At 39.5% G+C, this 17,019-nt stretch overlaps 1 protein-coding gene across 1 annotated transcript in view; it reads left to right on the forward strand.

The window, feature by feature from the left end:
• kmt2cb (lysine (K)-specific methyltransferase 2Cb) overlaps nt 1-17,019 on the forward strand; it is a 56,461-nt gene that overhangs the window by 11,026 nt on the left and 28,416 nt on the right. The window contains 13 exon segments of the mRNA XM_026374519.1: nt 1,717-1,864; nt 2,528-2,734; nt 4,112-4,209; nt 4,365-4,474; nt 5,340-5,502; nt 5,650-5,821; nt 6,850-6,964; nt 8,924-9,054; nt 9,218-9,570; nt 12,780-12,857; nt 13,146-13,351; nt 13,353-13,874; nt 16,302-16,424. Coding sequence (XP_026230304.1) covers nt 1,717-1,864; nt 2,528-2,734; nt 4,112-4,209; nt 4,365-4,474; nt 5,340-5,502; nt 5,650-5,821; nt 6,850-6,964; nt 8,924-9,054; nt 9,218-9,570; nt 12,780-12,857; nt 13,146-13,351; nt 13,353-13,874; nt 16,302-16,424 — 2,426 coding nt within the window.

A 17,019-nucleotide genomic window follows, 5' to 3' on the forward strand; every position in this document is an offset into this window, starting at 1 on the left:
TAAAGCAATAAGTGTGCATTTGTGGTGTGTGATATACACTGCCCATCCAAAAAAACATCACCACATGTATTTAACTAAGCAAATAGGTAAGAGCCTCCCACTGGATAATTACTGCATGGATGATTATTTTTTAGCTGGCAACAAGTTATTTAACCATCACTGATGCAGTAAGTAGCTTCTCATCTCTTAAGCAACCATGTCGGAAGACACATCCTGTGGTCGTGGAAAAGATGTTAATCTGTTTCAGAAGAGTCAAACTATTGAATTCATGCCATTATTAACACAATAGCATGAATCAAGCAAAGCAAAAATCTAAGGAGATTGAAACTACTAAAAGTGCTTTAAGAACTGTCCAATGGAAGAAGTTGGTCTGATGAGTCCAGATTTACCCTGTTCCAGATGGAGTGATGAAGTGATGCACCTATCATTCCTAGTGTCCAAAATACAAGCCTGTGGGGTTACTGCTATAAGTTGCTGTTGGTCAGGTCTAGGTTCAGCAACATTATTTGCCCAAAGAATGAGGTCAGCTGCCTACCTGAATATACTAAATGACCAGGTTATTCTATCAATGGATTTTCTTTTCCTTGTTGTCACGAGCATATTCCAAGATGACAATTTCAGGATTGGAGTGGTTCAGGGAGCATGAACGATCATTTTCACACATGGATTAACCACCACAGAGTCCAGACTTTAACCCAATTGAGAATCTTTGTGCAGCAGTCCGACTCTCCCATTATCAATACAAGATCTTGCCGAAAAATTAATTCCTAACATCGTCCACGGCAACAGTAGCCAAAAAAGGCTCGTGTGCTGCTGCTGGTTGATCTATCGACCCTCTGTGCTGTGTGTGTCAACCTAACCTGATGTGATACAGCTGCGTTAGGTTAGGTTCATGTCGTCTGTCAAAACACGATGGAATAAGATTGTATCGACCACCATGTCTTCTAGTTCTATTGAGTCAACCTGGCCGAAAATATACTGTTCAACAGCTTTGTTTAAGTGGTATGGTTCATGTAGACATACTCTGGAGCATAAACTGCAAAAGGTTTTACATTTTGCCAATATTGTCTATTATGAAATATAACAAAATACAAAATGTTTCATTTTTTTGTCAATATTGTATATTCCTATTGTGCTGCTGAAACAGAGAATATCTGTGTTTTGTCTTTAGTGTTTAATCAAAACTACATTTTATAACAATTTAAATATATTTGAAACTAATTATATTACCATTATTAGTCTAATTAAATCTCAATAAAATGTTAACAAAAAGAGTCTCAGTGAGAGATTCATTTGGGAATTGTTTTGTATGATTAGCAAAGCGAATTGAGCCCTTGTTTTTCTAATTTGGATCAAACGAATTCACCATAGTAAAAGATTTGAGTTTAGTTCTATGGTGCGAAAAATATTTGCCATTAATATTAAACCATGGGTTTACTTTAATCACTGTTGGAGTGTATGGTTCCCATATTATACCATCCATCTCATAAATAAAAGTTCAGATTTTAACTTGGAGAAACCTGATTAGAATACAATCAAACTTATCTGAGTTTGTATCTTGTGTAATAAGATTATCAGAACCTGCATTATAATTTATACAGACTTACTTGTCAGTCAATTAAAGATGACAAATAGCAGAGAGGGCTTAAAAGCTCATAATAACAGGGACGTAAGAGGTACGTTGTTTTTACTAACTTTTTTTTTTTTTTTCTCCAGAAACACAAATCCAGCCAGTGGAGACTGTGGAAGTGGTAACCACTGAGATGCCAGAGGAGGTCAAGCCCTCTTCCCCTCTGGCCCAGAGCCCTCCAGCTGAGAATTCAGCAGGACCATCTGTCCCAGCGAGTAGAGAAGTCAAAAGCAGGTTAGAAACGCTAAACTTCCACTAAACTGCAATTATTTGAGAACTGAAGAACCTTCTTTTGCATTTGTGTCTGGCAATATGTTGCCTGGCTGTATATGCATGCAAAGGTGGACTGAAATGAAGTCATCAGCTGGTAGAGGCAGTACTCTGCTTGCAGGTGTCACTCTGGTAAAGGTTGTAATCAATCTTCTGGCCTGTCTCTGCTATCGATGTTTGTGATAGAGAGCAGAACAGCAGCATCCCTTGGGATCTCATTAACAAGGATTCTCATCACTTAAAAATTAGATAAATATTTATCGCTTTTTAAATTTTTTACTTTTCAGCTCTTGGCCACTATTTTTAATTTTATTTTTCTCTCGTTAACACTGTCTCCAAAACACTCATGTCTCTTTAAATCTGCTACATTTCCTGATATGTGTGTAAGGCTGTGTTTTGTGGTTTGTTTCTCTTCATATTATGATTGCAGGAAAAATTAATCCTGAATTAATTGTGCAAAGTGGCTTAAATGAGGTACCGTATGTGTTTATACGTATGTTGCTACCCAGACAACCTTACTCTTGGAAGAAGGAGGCCTTAATTTGTTGTGACATGCATAGCACTGTATTAAGCCACAGTAGGTATATATAATTTAACGCTACCTACCACACGTTTTCTTTGTTTCAGGGAGCGTCTCTGTGCCTTCTGTTACTGCGGTGGCCGCAGCCTGCTGGGTCAGGGAGAACTGCATGTATTCAGCACCACGCCTCAGCTTGAAGCACTCTTCAGCCACAAGGATGGAAGAGGCTCAACGAGTGATAACGGTGATGGTGATAAAACTGCTCAGCCAAAAACGGCCGAAGAGAACACCTCAGGACAGAAGGAAAAGGCAAAGTAAGTAGGCCTGGCTGGCAGTGTTGTCACAAATAGTTTGGTTGTCATTGTTGGTCAAGACAGCACAGTCATCTGTGATGTATCTCAGTTATAGTTATAGTCAGCTGCATGAAATCAAAATTTGCTTATGGCCTCACTTCAGTGAACCTGAGGTAGTTATGAGTTCCAGTACAATTGAAACAACCAGTGCTGTAGTTAAGCTTTAAATATGAGAGTTGTGAAAACCTTTTTTCAACTGGAGACTTTAATACTGGGTTAATACTTTAAAATTGTTAATGAACTTGGAAAAACAAATAAGCAAACACACAAATCTCACAGGACAAAGGCCCTGAGTCAGTTAACAGGTTGTGTTGTCATCCTTCATTTGAAGATCAGAACTTGTATTAGCAGATATCATGTCAGGGTCCCCAGGTTCAGGGATTTCACATTAGATAAAGAGTGTACATAAGTCTTTTGTGTGTGTACTCACATGAGTGCACGGTGTGCCAACAAAGGACCCTCCTCTGACTATTTTAGAGAGCTGCCTAATTTGTTATGGTCCTTTGTAACCAACTGGGTGTCTCTCTGGGTTCCCAGTGACGTAATGGGCAGTGAGAGCAGTGTGGGTCTGGCAGCATGCCGAACCAACCACTAGCTGTTGTGTTGTTACTGTGTGATTGGTCACTGAGGCCAGCTCTCAGTTGTGCCACACGGAGGAAAAATTGAGAGCCCAAGGCAGGAAGAGATACTACATATTGATCTATCAAAGAAGTAGAGATGGTGGACAAAGGGAAAGACTTTGGATATGTGAGGAGGTTGAGGAGGATTATTTCATAATTGATGGTAAAACTCTGACCCTAAACAATAAGCTATCAAGGCTGTTTGTCATGTTTGTGCCATCATGCTTCCAGAAACCAGTCTCTTGATTTTGGCCGTTGGTTTGTTTACTGGAACTTAGGTCCTTTTTAAATGCTAATGCTCCTTCTTGACATTTTCTGCATGCTATGTGGCTCACTATTTCAAGCCAGGGATTTGGAGAAACACATCCGTTTCAACAGATTTTATGAGACAGAACAGCCAGCCTCTTGTGCACATGCCAAACAACAAGAAGGCCGTCTTCCTCCTCCTCTTCTCCCTCCTCCCCCACAGCTCTTTATTTGCTCTCTAACATTTATCCCCCAGCTCATTACACTCTGTCTTCATCTCTGTGCCTTTGTAAAAACTGTGCACCTTCTTCTTCTTCCTTTATGTTTCTGTTCTCAGTTTATTTCTAATTTGATTAAGGCTGTCCTCTTGTATAGCACAACTTGAACTAACTTCTGTTTAAAAAAACAAAACAAAACTTTGCTAACCTCCTTTCTTTGCAAACCTTTTTCTTTTTTCCATTGGGTCTGAAAGCTGTGAGGAAGAAACAGACCCAGCTAATCGATTTTGGGATGAGCTTTCTCGTGTCGGCCTACCACAAGATCTTAACGTCCAGTCTCTCTTTGAGTCAGGTAAGACAATACACTTTCTTCCCTCTCTCTCCCTTTTTTTTTTTTTTTTTTTTTTTTTTTTTTTGTTCTTTTACCAAAATTTTAATTAGTTTATACTTTTGACTGAGAGTTACAACTTTTGGCATCATCATAACCTTCATGTCTTTAAATTTTAGGGCAGTACTGGGCACATCGGAGTTGTGCCTTGTGGTCCGAAGGTGTTTGTGAGGGCGAGGGACAATCTCTGCTTAATGTGGACAGAGCCATTGACTCAGGGAGCACAAAGGTGAGTCAGAGGAGAACATTTGTGGACTAATAGGTGTTAACACCTTCGTAATGCGTTGGGGCAGTTGGGAAGGCCTGCTTCAGTGAGGCACAGCAAAGCTGATGGATCAGACTGACTGGTAAAGGTCGGCCTGGCGGCGTGGATCTCTCAGCTGTGAAATGGAAAAGGTCACGCCACTCAACAGGGCTGTGCTCTAATGGCAGCTTAGCTCCTAGCGTTACCAGTGGCATGGCTCACAGCTCTCCGATTGCGTTTGCAGCCCATTTGTCGTGGAGCCCAAGTCTTCCACTTGATCTCCAGAGTGGCTATTAGTGCAATCTCATAGAACTGAGCAAAATGGGGACTTGATGAGGTTCTGTCAGGAGTGTGATCATCAAGGGTATGAAACTGGGTTTAAACAGGAGTCTTGATGCTGAGCTGAGAAACCAAACGACTAATTTTCTAGATATTAAAGGAGGATTAGAAGATGTTACATCAGATGAATCACTCAGTTTGTTGATTCATTGGGTTTTCACAGAATTTATTTATTGTAGTTGGTGATTTTCGCAGACAATACAATAACAAGCATAGACTAGTGCAAACAAAATTAGTAATTGAAAAATCTAGTTTAATGAAAGCAAAATGCTTTGTAATGAAAGCAAAATGCTTTCATTACACAACCAGTTTATCAATCTTAACTATAATTGGAGTTTTGCATTCTTATTTACATTTTACACAGTGCCCAAACTATTATGGAGAGAGGCATTTCATGTAAGCCTTCTGCTTTTTATGACAGCCCGTGTAATGGTATTATGGCATCATCCCGTGGCATGCTTCTCTTTTTAGTAGTTTTTATATATTTTGCTATCTCCCCTACTTTCTGCAGCACTGTGCATACTGTAAGCGCCTTGGAGCATCCATTAAGTGCTGTGCTGAAGGATGTGCTCAATTCTACCATTACCCCTGTGCGGGGGCAGCTGGGACCTTTCAGGATATCAGGAGTCTCTGTGTCCTGTGCCCAGAACACACTGAATTGGCCATTCAGAAATGTAAGTCGAGTAGTGTTGTGTGTAATAAATTCTATTACATGCAGAAGCAAATTGTTTTATTAACGCAGTTTAGTCCACTGTTCTGTCTGAGATCATTTAACAATAATAAAAATAAATCTTTTTAAATGTATTATTTCTTTCCTACAGTTATAGATGATGTAAATTGCGCACTTTGCGATAGCCCGGGGGACCTACTGGACCAGCTCTTCTGCACCAGTTGTGGTCAGCATTACCACGGGATGTGCCTGGACATGGCCGTGACCCCTCTAAGGAGGGCAGGTTGGCAGTGCCCTGAGTGTAAAGTCTGCCAAACATGCAAGTGAGTCACCTTCCTGCGTCCTAAATATTGTATCTTGTACTGAATGGTTTTTGTCTTCTCTATCCTTCACTTTATCTGTAGCTGTCAGACAGTGCTCACTGCTTGTTTGTTTACCTCTGTGTTCTATGAGGTGGATTTTGTACCCTGAACCTCAGTCTTGTAACCTTTGACCTCATTTAAAAAAAAAAAAAAAAAAAAAAAAGAATCCACCAGCCCAGCTAGCAACTAGTCCTGCTTTCCTGACGTGAACATTTAGTTCCATATTTATACAGAAACCCTGCTCTTCTACAGTGTTGTACTGTGGTATTTTTCAGTATGAGTAAGGTTTCATAATAAATTGTCACAAAATGTAATAGATGGGATAGAATTTGTCACTGGTTCCAAAATATTTCATTTCCTCATATAGTTTTGAAAAAATAAATCCTTTCATCATTGCTTGACAGCTTTTATTGTGGATGTTAAAATGGGGAGAAAAGGAAGAATAATTTAAATACACCTAGGATTGTCAGGAGAACAGTGTTTTTGCATTTGTTCTTATTAATGTAAGTTTTAAGTTTTTCATCTTCAGCCTTAATCACTGCTAGCCAGCACACACTGGTGAAAGTTTTAGTATTTATTGTGAATTGTTATATATCTTTTTATGTTTGTAGAAAGTACACAAAAACAAACTGTTCTTCCTCCATTTTCTAAAAATTATGAACTGATAGCACATGTTGGTTGTGGCTGGAAAAGGCTGTTTTTCTCCTCTGATTCACAAATGTAGTCACTATTCATTAATTATTTGGGTAGAATCAAAACAACAGATCAGTTCAAACAAGGATTAAAAAGTCTCAACAGTACATCTGATTTGCAACTGAGAACTATAGGTTAAAAAAAAAAAAAAACCTTGAGATGACATTCTTAAAAAGTAAATAAGACCAGGAGGACTGTACATTAAATCATACATAATATTTTTAGTGTATAGTAAATTAAATTTTGTTGTCTCATTTCATACAACCTTGTCTCTCTCTTTCTTTTTCGTTGTGTAGGAACCCAGGAGAGGACACTAAAATGCTGGTGTGTGACATGTGTGACAAAGGCTACCATACTTTTTGTCTGCAACCTGCTATTGACTCTCTTCCTACCAACGGATGGAGATGTAAGGTAGGAAAGACTATGTGTGATGCTGGATGGCTCATTGAAGACAATAGAAAATTAATGTTATTTTGGTTGGTTGGTTGGTGTAAAATGTTAAAATACGGTTCAACTTAATGCTCAGATTGTTTCCATCAGGTTTTTTTTTTTAACTTAAATTTCCCACAGAGTGTGATTAATATCTAGTTTTCAGTGGAAAAATATTCAAGATAAGCGTCTTTGTTCTGGCACAGAATAAAATGTCTATCACCCATGTGAATATGACTTTTTAGTGGTTTGTATTTGTGCTTCCTGTGGTTAAGAAATGACTCATTCCGGTTGATCTTTAAAGGCTTCAGTTCAGTCTCAGTCCCATAAGATGCCTGTGCATTTTAATCACACGCATCCCTCAGTGCAGCCCTGCTCTTCGTGTCTCAGCAGTGTAAATGGTGCACTTCTCACTCAAGCAGCCGGTTAAAACACCACCCGATTTTCTGCTGTCGTCAGAAGAAGCTACAGTAATAGAGGCAGCAGGTGAAAGGTCTTCACACTTGACTTCTCAGTCTGACTCAGCACAGGGGGAACATTGCCATTTGCTTCTCCTGTGCCCCCGCCCACAACCCATATCTCCACCCACATGGTGGTTGTGTTATGAGTGTAATCGTTTTGCTGAAGTACAGATCAATGAAAAATCATTGTTCTAGTTTCAAATCTCTGTTGTGTTCCTCTTGATGAAACTAAGCGACTAGGTGGATTGAGCCTGCAATATCACTATATTGCAGAGAAGAAATAGGTGCCAAACATTATTTATAGATAATAATAGAGAGAACAGCTGAATATTCCCATCACTATATTTTTTCCTATAATCAAAATATAGAGATGTCCATTGATTAGTGCTTAATATCTAACTCAGTTGAATATTTTTATATTTTCAGAAAACCTCCTATACTTTTGGGTGATTCTTTAATATTTTATATTGTCTCATGATTAGTGTGTGAAAAAATGTCTGTGGCACAAAGATTTTGTCAGAATTTGGGCAGCCTCTCCTCATTCTCAGCATGAGTAAAACGCTCAAGTCTAAATACAATTTTACATAAACAGCAGCACTTAAGGGGTATGCTGCTGAAACAGAATTCAAATAATCACTTTCCTTTTAAGCCCAGAACAGCTCTGCTTGCTGGTGCATGCTGTCAGTGTGGCGATTTCATCAAAACTGCTGGCTGCTATTCATTTGCTTGTGCCAGTCTGTTCTGTTGCGTGCAACATGACTGCTCAACGAAACTGTTGAGTGTTTTTTAAAAAGCAGTTGGACTTTTGTCAGGTCACATTTCAGAAAACAAAAGAAAGAAAATGGAATGAACCAAAACCGTTTAAGACAAAGCAGGAAAATAACATTTGTAACGCTGCGTGGCACCATGTTGTTGTACCATGTAGCTGTGAAATTAGAACCTGATTATTCGGATGTCAACAAGTTTTCAAAAATTATTAAAGTCTGGTCACTGATCATTTTATTAAGTACACCTATACAGTCTAATGCACCCAATTTACATTAATAAGGAGGCCAAAAGATTAAAAACACCTTAATAAAATGACTTCACCTCAGTATTAAACAGATAGGAATTATCACCTTTCTGACGGCAACAAAAACTGAGAAATTATAACCTTGGAAAAGTAGAATTCATGGCAGAGCTGCTGTATTACATTGCATTAGATACTGGTGTACCTAATAAAGTGGCCAGTTAGAGTAAGTGCTTAACATATATAGCTTATGTATAGCTTATATAGCTTATTTAGCTGTCCAACATATTCAGATTTACCAATTCTCTTTGAATTCTATTTTAAGCAGCAAATGTCTTAAAAATAGGTAATAGTTTCATATTCCGCAGATCGATCCTTTAAATTTAGCTGCAGAAACATCATATTTTTGCTGCACTGGGTCTGAATGGCTTTGAAAGCATTATTGCTAATACTGCTTCATATCCTTCTCAGAACTGCAGAGTATGCATTCAGTGTGAGAGCTGCGTCCAAAACCAGGACCCTGCTCTGTGCTGTCCTACGTGTACTTGCATCCTGGACCCTGAGCATCAAAAAGACATATTATTCTGCCACACTTGTAAAAGGTAACATTAATATCTTATCTTATCTGTTTGTGTCTTTTTGTTATTTCTATAGCAAAATGTTTTTCCTTGGAAACATTAAAGAAACACTAGAAAAGCTGCAGTATTAAACATGTCATATATATCCCTGTCAAACAACCCCTTAAATTCCATTGCAATTTCTCAGATGGCTACACCTGGAGTGTGAGCGTCAGAACTCAGGCCAAGCAGAAATCCACTCCAGAGAGGAATATGTTTGCTCCAACTGTAGGTCTCCTGCTGCAGAGCAGACGCTGCAGGCAGAGGATATGGACACCGGCCCAGAGCTCAGCCCTCAGCCAGCCTCCATGCACACAGACTCTGAGACTGACCTACAGCTGCCTCAAAAGCACACGGACCTAGAACCTGGCACTCAGCTGCCTCCTGAAATGCACAATGACCCCAAACCGGAATTACTTGCTGTTCCATTGCACTCAGATACAGAGCCTGGTCAGGCTACCGTCCAGGAAGAGAAGCTGGCCACGTCAACCCAGAAGGCTGGTGGGTCTTTGTTCCAAAGAGGTTTGATTATACACAGGAAGATAACTGCTCAGATCTATTTCCTAGTCTTTTCCTCCATTCCCAGGTTTCCCTCCTGTGAATCAAATCTGTTTTATCAACATATTAATGTCTTATTATTTCAAGAATAGTCCAAGGAATGTGACTGCTTTGATTATATCAAAATCATACACACAAGCAGTCAGGTGAAGAATCTGTTGTTAAGGGTTCACTGATTCAGCCTCTAGCCGTGCAGAAGCAGTTGAAAAATTTGCCTATGCAACATCAAAATAGATTGTAGTATTATCAGTGATGAAGTTTTAAAAGTCATAGTTGTGGCAGATGAAGGGATTGAGGAGAAAGTAGTCTGGACTAGGACCAGAGAGAAACACAGTCTCTCTCTGATTTGAAGGATTTTCTGAGGATTCCCTATTAACCAGATTGTGTCCTACTAGCAGCAGATTAAAGCAAATCCATTGTCTTTGTAAGTCTGTGTTTTGAAACCTAAAAGTACTTTGTTTCTTTCTTCTGTCTGCTGGGGATGTAGGATGTGTCCGTGTGAAATTGAGACTAAGTGCTTACATTTTAAACTTCAGGGCATGCCTAAGTAAAAATACAGAGTGCACCCTGAGGCAGAGATGGGTACGTGAGTTTACCATTCGTACTGCTGTAAATCAACTTTGTATTTGACTTAGTTTGTTTTGAGTAACATCAGACTAGTTAATACTATTTAATGGAGGGCAATGTTGCTAAGGCACTATGACTGCGTCTGTCAAAACAAGATTTGGTTCTTTTTATAATCCTCTTGCATAATAATGTGTGCATGCTTTCCAGGCAACAGGTGTGAAATGCTAAGTCTACCAGTTATGACCTCTAGATTCTGGCTTGAGCTGAGGAGAAGAACTGTGTTGGACACATATTTCTAATCCTAACCTTCAGTGAAATGTTCAAGAATAGCTGTTTTGTTAAAGTCAGAGGTATTATGGAGATTTGGGACTGGACTCTAATTTGGTGCTGGGTAACTCTAGCTAGAGATTAATAGAGAAACAGAATCACCTTTATCAAACTCTATTCTTCACAATATGTGTTGTTTCTGTTTGCTGATGTGATGCAATTGTCAGGTGAGCTCTACCAACACTTAAAACTATGATGCTGGTATCTGCTTGTCAGAAGGTCAGCTGCATCTCCACTTTTTTGTATGGGCAGTCTGCCAGCAAGGAGTGCAGTATCAGGGAAATAAACAATGAGCTGGGGATGCCAGTGTTAGCTGGGCTGCCCACTCATGTCTAGACAGCAGACCCCAGTGGCAGGTGAGAAAAGGTTGGAGGAGCATGATTGTGACAGTATCAGATCCCTTACCTGCAAAGCTGCCATATTCATGACTATTTCTACAGCTTGCTTGCTCACAATCCACATGTGCTCTAATTTCATTTGCTCTTTTTTCCTGTGGTCATGAACTGCTTCATCATTTAGCCAGTAAGGCGATGTCTGCCCCACTGTGATTTTACAGGCAAGATTTTGGAGGTTTATGTTAATTTTTCATAGTAACACGATGTCTCAATGCACGTGTCATAATGGTCTCCGCTGCTGGGATACTTGGTTTAGGATTGTGGTTCAAAGCAATTAATTAATGATTAAATTTTCATTTTATTCTTTACAGTCTATTTGACATCCTGACAGTGTGCTGAAATGTACTTGGATATGTGCCGATTTGTTTTTGTGTTTTTTTTTTTAAACACATTTGGACTTTTTTATGTGAGATCCTGACTGCCAATAGAGTTACTCATATAATGAAATTAAAGTCATTAACCAGAGCTGTTTATCACCTGCCAGGATTCTCCACTACTTAGGGTTTAACAGCAGGCTTACAGTGACTCAACTCACAGATGCTGTTAGATCCTTTCTGTGAGTGCACGTTTGACCTGACTTAAGGCCTCTGCTGTATTAATCAAAGCCAAGTATTTATCTAAACCGTCATCGTATGTAGGAAGTCGAGTGTTGATATGAATGAGTATGTGTTCAGTTTGGTCAATAGTTGCAGGCTGGAGATGGTTGAAGGCCCATCTCCTAATTGACTTTCTGGCATCAGCACCGGATGAGCACCTGCAAGCTGCACAGTCATGAGCCCAGAGCACACAGACCCTGGGATGTTGGTTGTCATGGTTACACTCTTCCCTGGCAGAGATGCTTAGCAGGTGCATGTGTGTGTCAGGATCAGTGTGACATGGGAACTTGTGGATTGAAATGGTGGGTGCCTCATTAAGACTAGGCTATCTGTACTGTCAGAGGCCGTCTGGCAGAACATTGGCTCGATGTGTGGATGCCTGATAGCCAGGAATGACTAGTTCTATTCATACCAGACTAGTCTAATGCGTTGATGTCTTTGATACAAAACCAAATGGTTAGAGAAGTAGGGAGACACTGCAACACCAAAGACAGAGAGGGGGACCTGATTTGTGTCACTTCCTTCTCAAGGTACAACAGTAAATCAGATCTTACAGTGGAATCAAGTTATATACATATATAATGTCTATCTGTCTCTATCTGTTATGCTAATATTGAATATATACAATTGCTTTTTTATTTTGTTTTATTGGCTTGAGTTGGCGATGAGCAACCAATGACAGTTTATAAAGAAAATGTTATACAATCACAGAAGAAGTTCACATTTTCTGACTCAGTTTTTTTTTTTATTTAATGATCAGAAAAATAAAAAATATTAAAATATACAATAGTTAAAATTAAAATTATCTTTATCTTTTTTTTTTTTTTTTTTTTTTTTAAAAGCAAAGATTTTCCAATAATCTGACTCCAGCCTCACAATTTGTTGAGATTCTGCTCTTCATCATATATCTTGGTGATTTGAATACTTTAGAGTATCTGGTTGAATGAAACACACATTTTGAAGATGACTGCAAAGTAGCTCTTTTTTTTTTTTCTTTTTTTTTGGTACAATTTAGATTTATTAGTTAACAACACAGCATCTCTGAACAGGCAGTTTAATACTCAAGCAACTAAACCACATTTTTACCTTTAGTTAGTTTGATTGTGAGACGTCTAAACCTGAAATTTCCCTCTGGTTTGAATTTTATCCCCTTAAGACTTCGTGTCAGTGTGTTCACAATGTCTCTAGACTGTTTTTCAACTTATGTACAAACATGTACAAACTTATCATATAATTGCTCATTAAATAACTCTTTCCTTTCTTTTAGAAGTCTCAGTGGGAGCAACCGTTGAGATGCAGGTTACTGAACCTTCTGTCAACAAAATCCTAATGGAACCGAATCCAGGTTTGTACACACATTTCTATATATTTAGTAGTTAATCTGCGTTGTGGAACCTCATTGACTGTCATTCATATAACACTGATCGGTGTTAAAACGTTTGTGATAAATGCTTTCAGTCTGTTAAAATGCTATGTAATTGTTGTTTATGGGCTTAATTGGACAACGCCATTCTTAACTTAAAACCCATTACACTGATTTCGATTTTTATTTCTGTCTTTTTCACCTTTTTAATGATGTGTGATGTAAAGATCTCTAGATGTGTTCCTCTGACCTCTCTACGTCCTCTTCCAGAAACAAAACCAGCAGCAAGAACCCAGCTCACATCTACAGAGAGCCCTGCATCTTCAACAGCTCCTAACCAGGAGTCGGAGTCTTTTCCAGCGCAGCTCATTGTGGAGGCACTACAGACACAAGATACCACATTACAAATCAAGCCAGCAAAGTCAGAGGCCTGCCCTGAGCAGGGCATGGCCAACTCTAGCACAAAGGATTATAATGGCCATTATCTCAACCACCAAAGAACCAAGTACTACATCAGTACCTTTCACGGACCAACCAATGGAAATATCACTACCCCAGCCTTCGAGTACAGATGTAGTCAGGGATTCTTTCCTGGAAACCGCTCCAAAAGAACTTAACATGGAGAGGAGGGAAGGTATTTTTCACCATAACCTGGCAGAGACTGTTAAACCTTCAGCCTCTAGTACTTCAGAGGCTATGGACACTACAACGGAGATCAAGCCTAACCTGCCATTTCCCAGTCCGTATTCAGAGGAGAAACCACTCAAGACATCTGTGGAGAGGTTGGCTGAAATGGTTTCCTCTCCCTCACACTCCTCCCTACTGACACGAGGAATATCTCCTAGAGAGCCACCCCAGACTCAGATACTACCTTTACTCGGTGACCACAGCAGTATGATGCCCACCACTACCCTGATACCATTTACGCCGAAGATTGGAATGGGAAAGCCAGCCATTACCAAGAGGAAGTTTTCTCCTGGGAGGCCACGAGTGAAACAGGTATGAACCTGGAACATATCCTAGGTCAATGATGGGTTTTGTGTCACTGTCTTGCTGATTCTTCCCACTGAATTAATATTGAGTTTTTCCACCAATGTCAACAAGTCACATGAACTTAATTATGACCGCCATGTTGGATCTATCGCTGACTTGGTTGCAGTGCATGTATGATAAAGCCTGCAGAGTCATTTGGTGTGTCGTCCTCCTTTGTGGAAATTTTCACTTAGTAGGCTGTTGAGTGGACCCGTGAGCTTTCTGATGAACACAGCACATCATTGTTACATTAATGTTGTTGTTGTTTCTTCCCCCAACAAAATGAGTTTCTCCATTGATGTTGCATAATATTACTTTTGTTCTGTTTGCAGACTGAACAGAAAGATAATTAAAAAGGTTAAAAAAACTGACTGCAAAAATATTTAGAATTTATGCTCTAGCTGGCTACAGTTTTCCTTAAATGTATAGTAACGTGTTGAAATCTTCATGGGGGAACAGACTTCAGACAATTAGGGATAGATGATGCATATCATTTTCCTTCTGGCATGTTTACAGACATTGTAAAACATGATCCAACAGATGTACCAGATATCTACTACCCTGATTTGTGTTAGTATGTCATGTTAAATCCATCTCCATACACAAGTCAGAAATTAAAAGACTACAAGCTTCGGTGCCCATATTGCTAGATCATTGATATCATTTTCATGACAATTTGTACCAGTATTATCGTGGATGGTATGATATGGCACACCTCCAGCGCCCACAAGTATTACCAAGCAGGGCGAGTGATAGACACACCCAGAAGCTACACAATGAGTGCCCATTTTCTTTGAAGTAATTGTAGATTGTTATGAAGAGCTCAGGGTAAGGCACTTGAACAGCCACCAGCAGAGAGCATGTGCTCAAACTCATCTGTGTTCACCTGTTTATCTAAAACATAAGTCTTCTCTGGCTCAGCTCTATAAATATATATATATCTGGGTTTATCTGGGGTTTTTTTTATGAGATATGTAAACCAGCATGAACAGCTAAATATTGGGGCCATACACTGTGTGGTGACACATCCAACATGGTGGACAGTAGGTGTCATGTGACCTGATGATATTGCACCATAGAGTATAGGCTAATAATTTGTGTTCATTTATTGTGGGTCCTACGTCTCTCCTCTATATAAGCTCTTTGGTGCCACTAAGTTGGTTTAAGCAGCCTGAGTGGTTTAGGATGTTTTTCCAGTAATGTTTTTATTTTTTCTTCAGCAAAGTAATGCCTACCACTACTCTCTACAAGCAAAACAAGAGGACAGTGTGGTGAATGATGCTCACCTTTAACTGCCTGTGCCCTGTTTACATAATTGTGCAAAACCTGACTAGCTAGTCAGTGTTCCAGCAGAACTAGTTTTAATTATTTCCAGAGGGAATTGGGTTTTTTTGTTTTCTTTTTGAAATATGTTTTACTCACAGTCCTCAACAGAATCCACCGCAGCTACATTGTCATCAGTCTGTTCATCTCATGTTCACGTTAACAACATGCACCACTTTGTTGTCCCATTGAGAAAAAGTATTCCTCAAGTGACAAATTATAATGAGCATTACCTTGTACTAGTTGTCTTCATGTTACACCATCAACTGCAGTGGGTCATTTGTAGCACTATATTCTCCTTCTATACATCTTTCCTAGTGTGATTTAAAAGAATTAATTGTAATAGACCATCCATAAACATAGACTCTGTCAGATGAATACTAATGAGAATTGAGTCACACCCATAACTCAAACATATTATGGATGATGCTGGTGAGAGTAGATATACTTGGTTTGCTAAATATTTTTTTCCCCAGACACATCCATCTCTTAAATAAACATCATATGGCTCAAAATACTTAGTAACACAAAGCCTGGGGAAATCTGTTTCAGAAATGTGATCCTCGCTCCTCTTTAATCCAAGATGTTTGTTTCTAATGCTTTCTTGTGCTGATGCAATTCCCCTTGTTTTGGTTAACATGACAAACACACACTGTGGTCATAGTGAGAAGTTACAGGGCCTCTTCTCCTGCTGTATGATGCCCTGGCAAGGTCTGCTGTGTGAAATGCAACTAACACAATTGTGCTCGACAGTCTTGCCTTTACAAGGAGTCTTGTAAGACTCCGAAACATGCCTCTCTAACTCATATGCATGAGAACCCTAAGGATTGCAACCTAATAATTTAACTGTTCATATTTTAGCACATCTTATTCTCTCTCATACTGTAGCTCTGCATAGATGGGTATGTTTTGAATAGTTCCCAAATGGCTACATTAGAAGCTCACTACATCTCTCTAACATCTTTCTCTGTATGTTTTGTTTCTTCGCTGGCTTTGTTTTTAAGTTGCTGCATTTTGTCGCCCTCCTCCCTCCCTCTCTCTCACTCTCTCACCCGCCCCACCTTACCTTAGGGTGCATGGAGCCCTCATAGCAGTGTGAGCTCCCCCTTGTCCTGGTCACCAGACCAGCCAGAAGGGTGGGACATCCCAAAGACGAGGCAGTCTTCTGGCAGCCCCGGTTGGAGCATCAGAGTGGTAAATACCATGGCTCACCAGCAGCTGCCCTCTGTTAGCCCCCTGTTTACCCTAGTGACACACACTCCCCGAGTGTTCCTGAATGTCACTATGATTAATTTTGTAGCCTACACTAACAATTACCACCACCTCACAGGGAGAGGTGGACATTTAGAAGCCACTGACTTTATGAAGTGGAATTAAATTAAAATGTGGCTACTGACAGTGGGTTTTGCCTGTTTTGCTGTTGAGATTCCACAGATTACACAAATATTTGAGTATTAATTTATAATGAATCAATGTTCCTCAATTTAGGCTGTACTCTCTTTATTTTTGTTCAACACTTATTAAATATATATTTATTTTTTTCCCTTCTTTGATTTTGAGTTGAAAAACTGTGGAAGTTGGTTGCCATGGTGACAGACATTACTCTTGACAAAGCTTGGTGAAGGTTAATTTGCACGGTGTGACTTGCATCCGGTCCAGATTAAACACCTTCATATGGTGTGTTCGTCAGCAGGCACAGTAGATGGGAGAGTACTCAGTTTGGGATCAGGGGCAAATGTGAGATAAATGAGAAGAGAGCAGGTGGGGCATGTGCTGGAAGGACTAAAAA

Source organism: Anabas testudineus, chromosome 17, assembly GCF_900324465.2.
Source record: "Anabas testudineus chromosome 17, fAnaTes1.2, whole genome shotgun sequence".
NCBI lineage: Eukaryota > Metazoa > Chordata > Actinopteri > Anabantiformes > Anabantidae > Anabas > Anabas testudineus.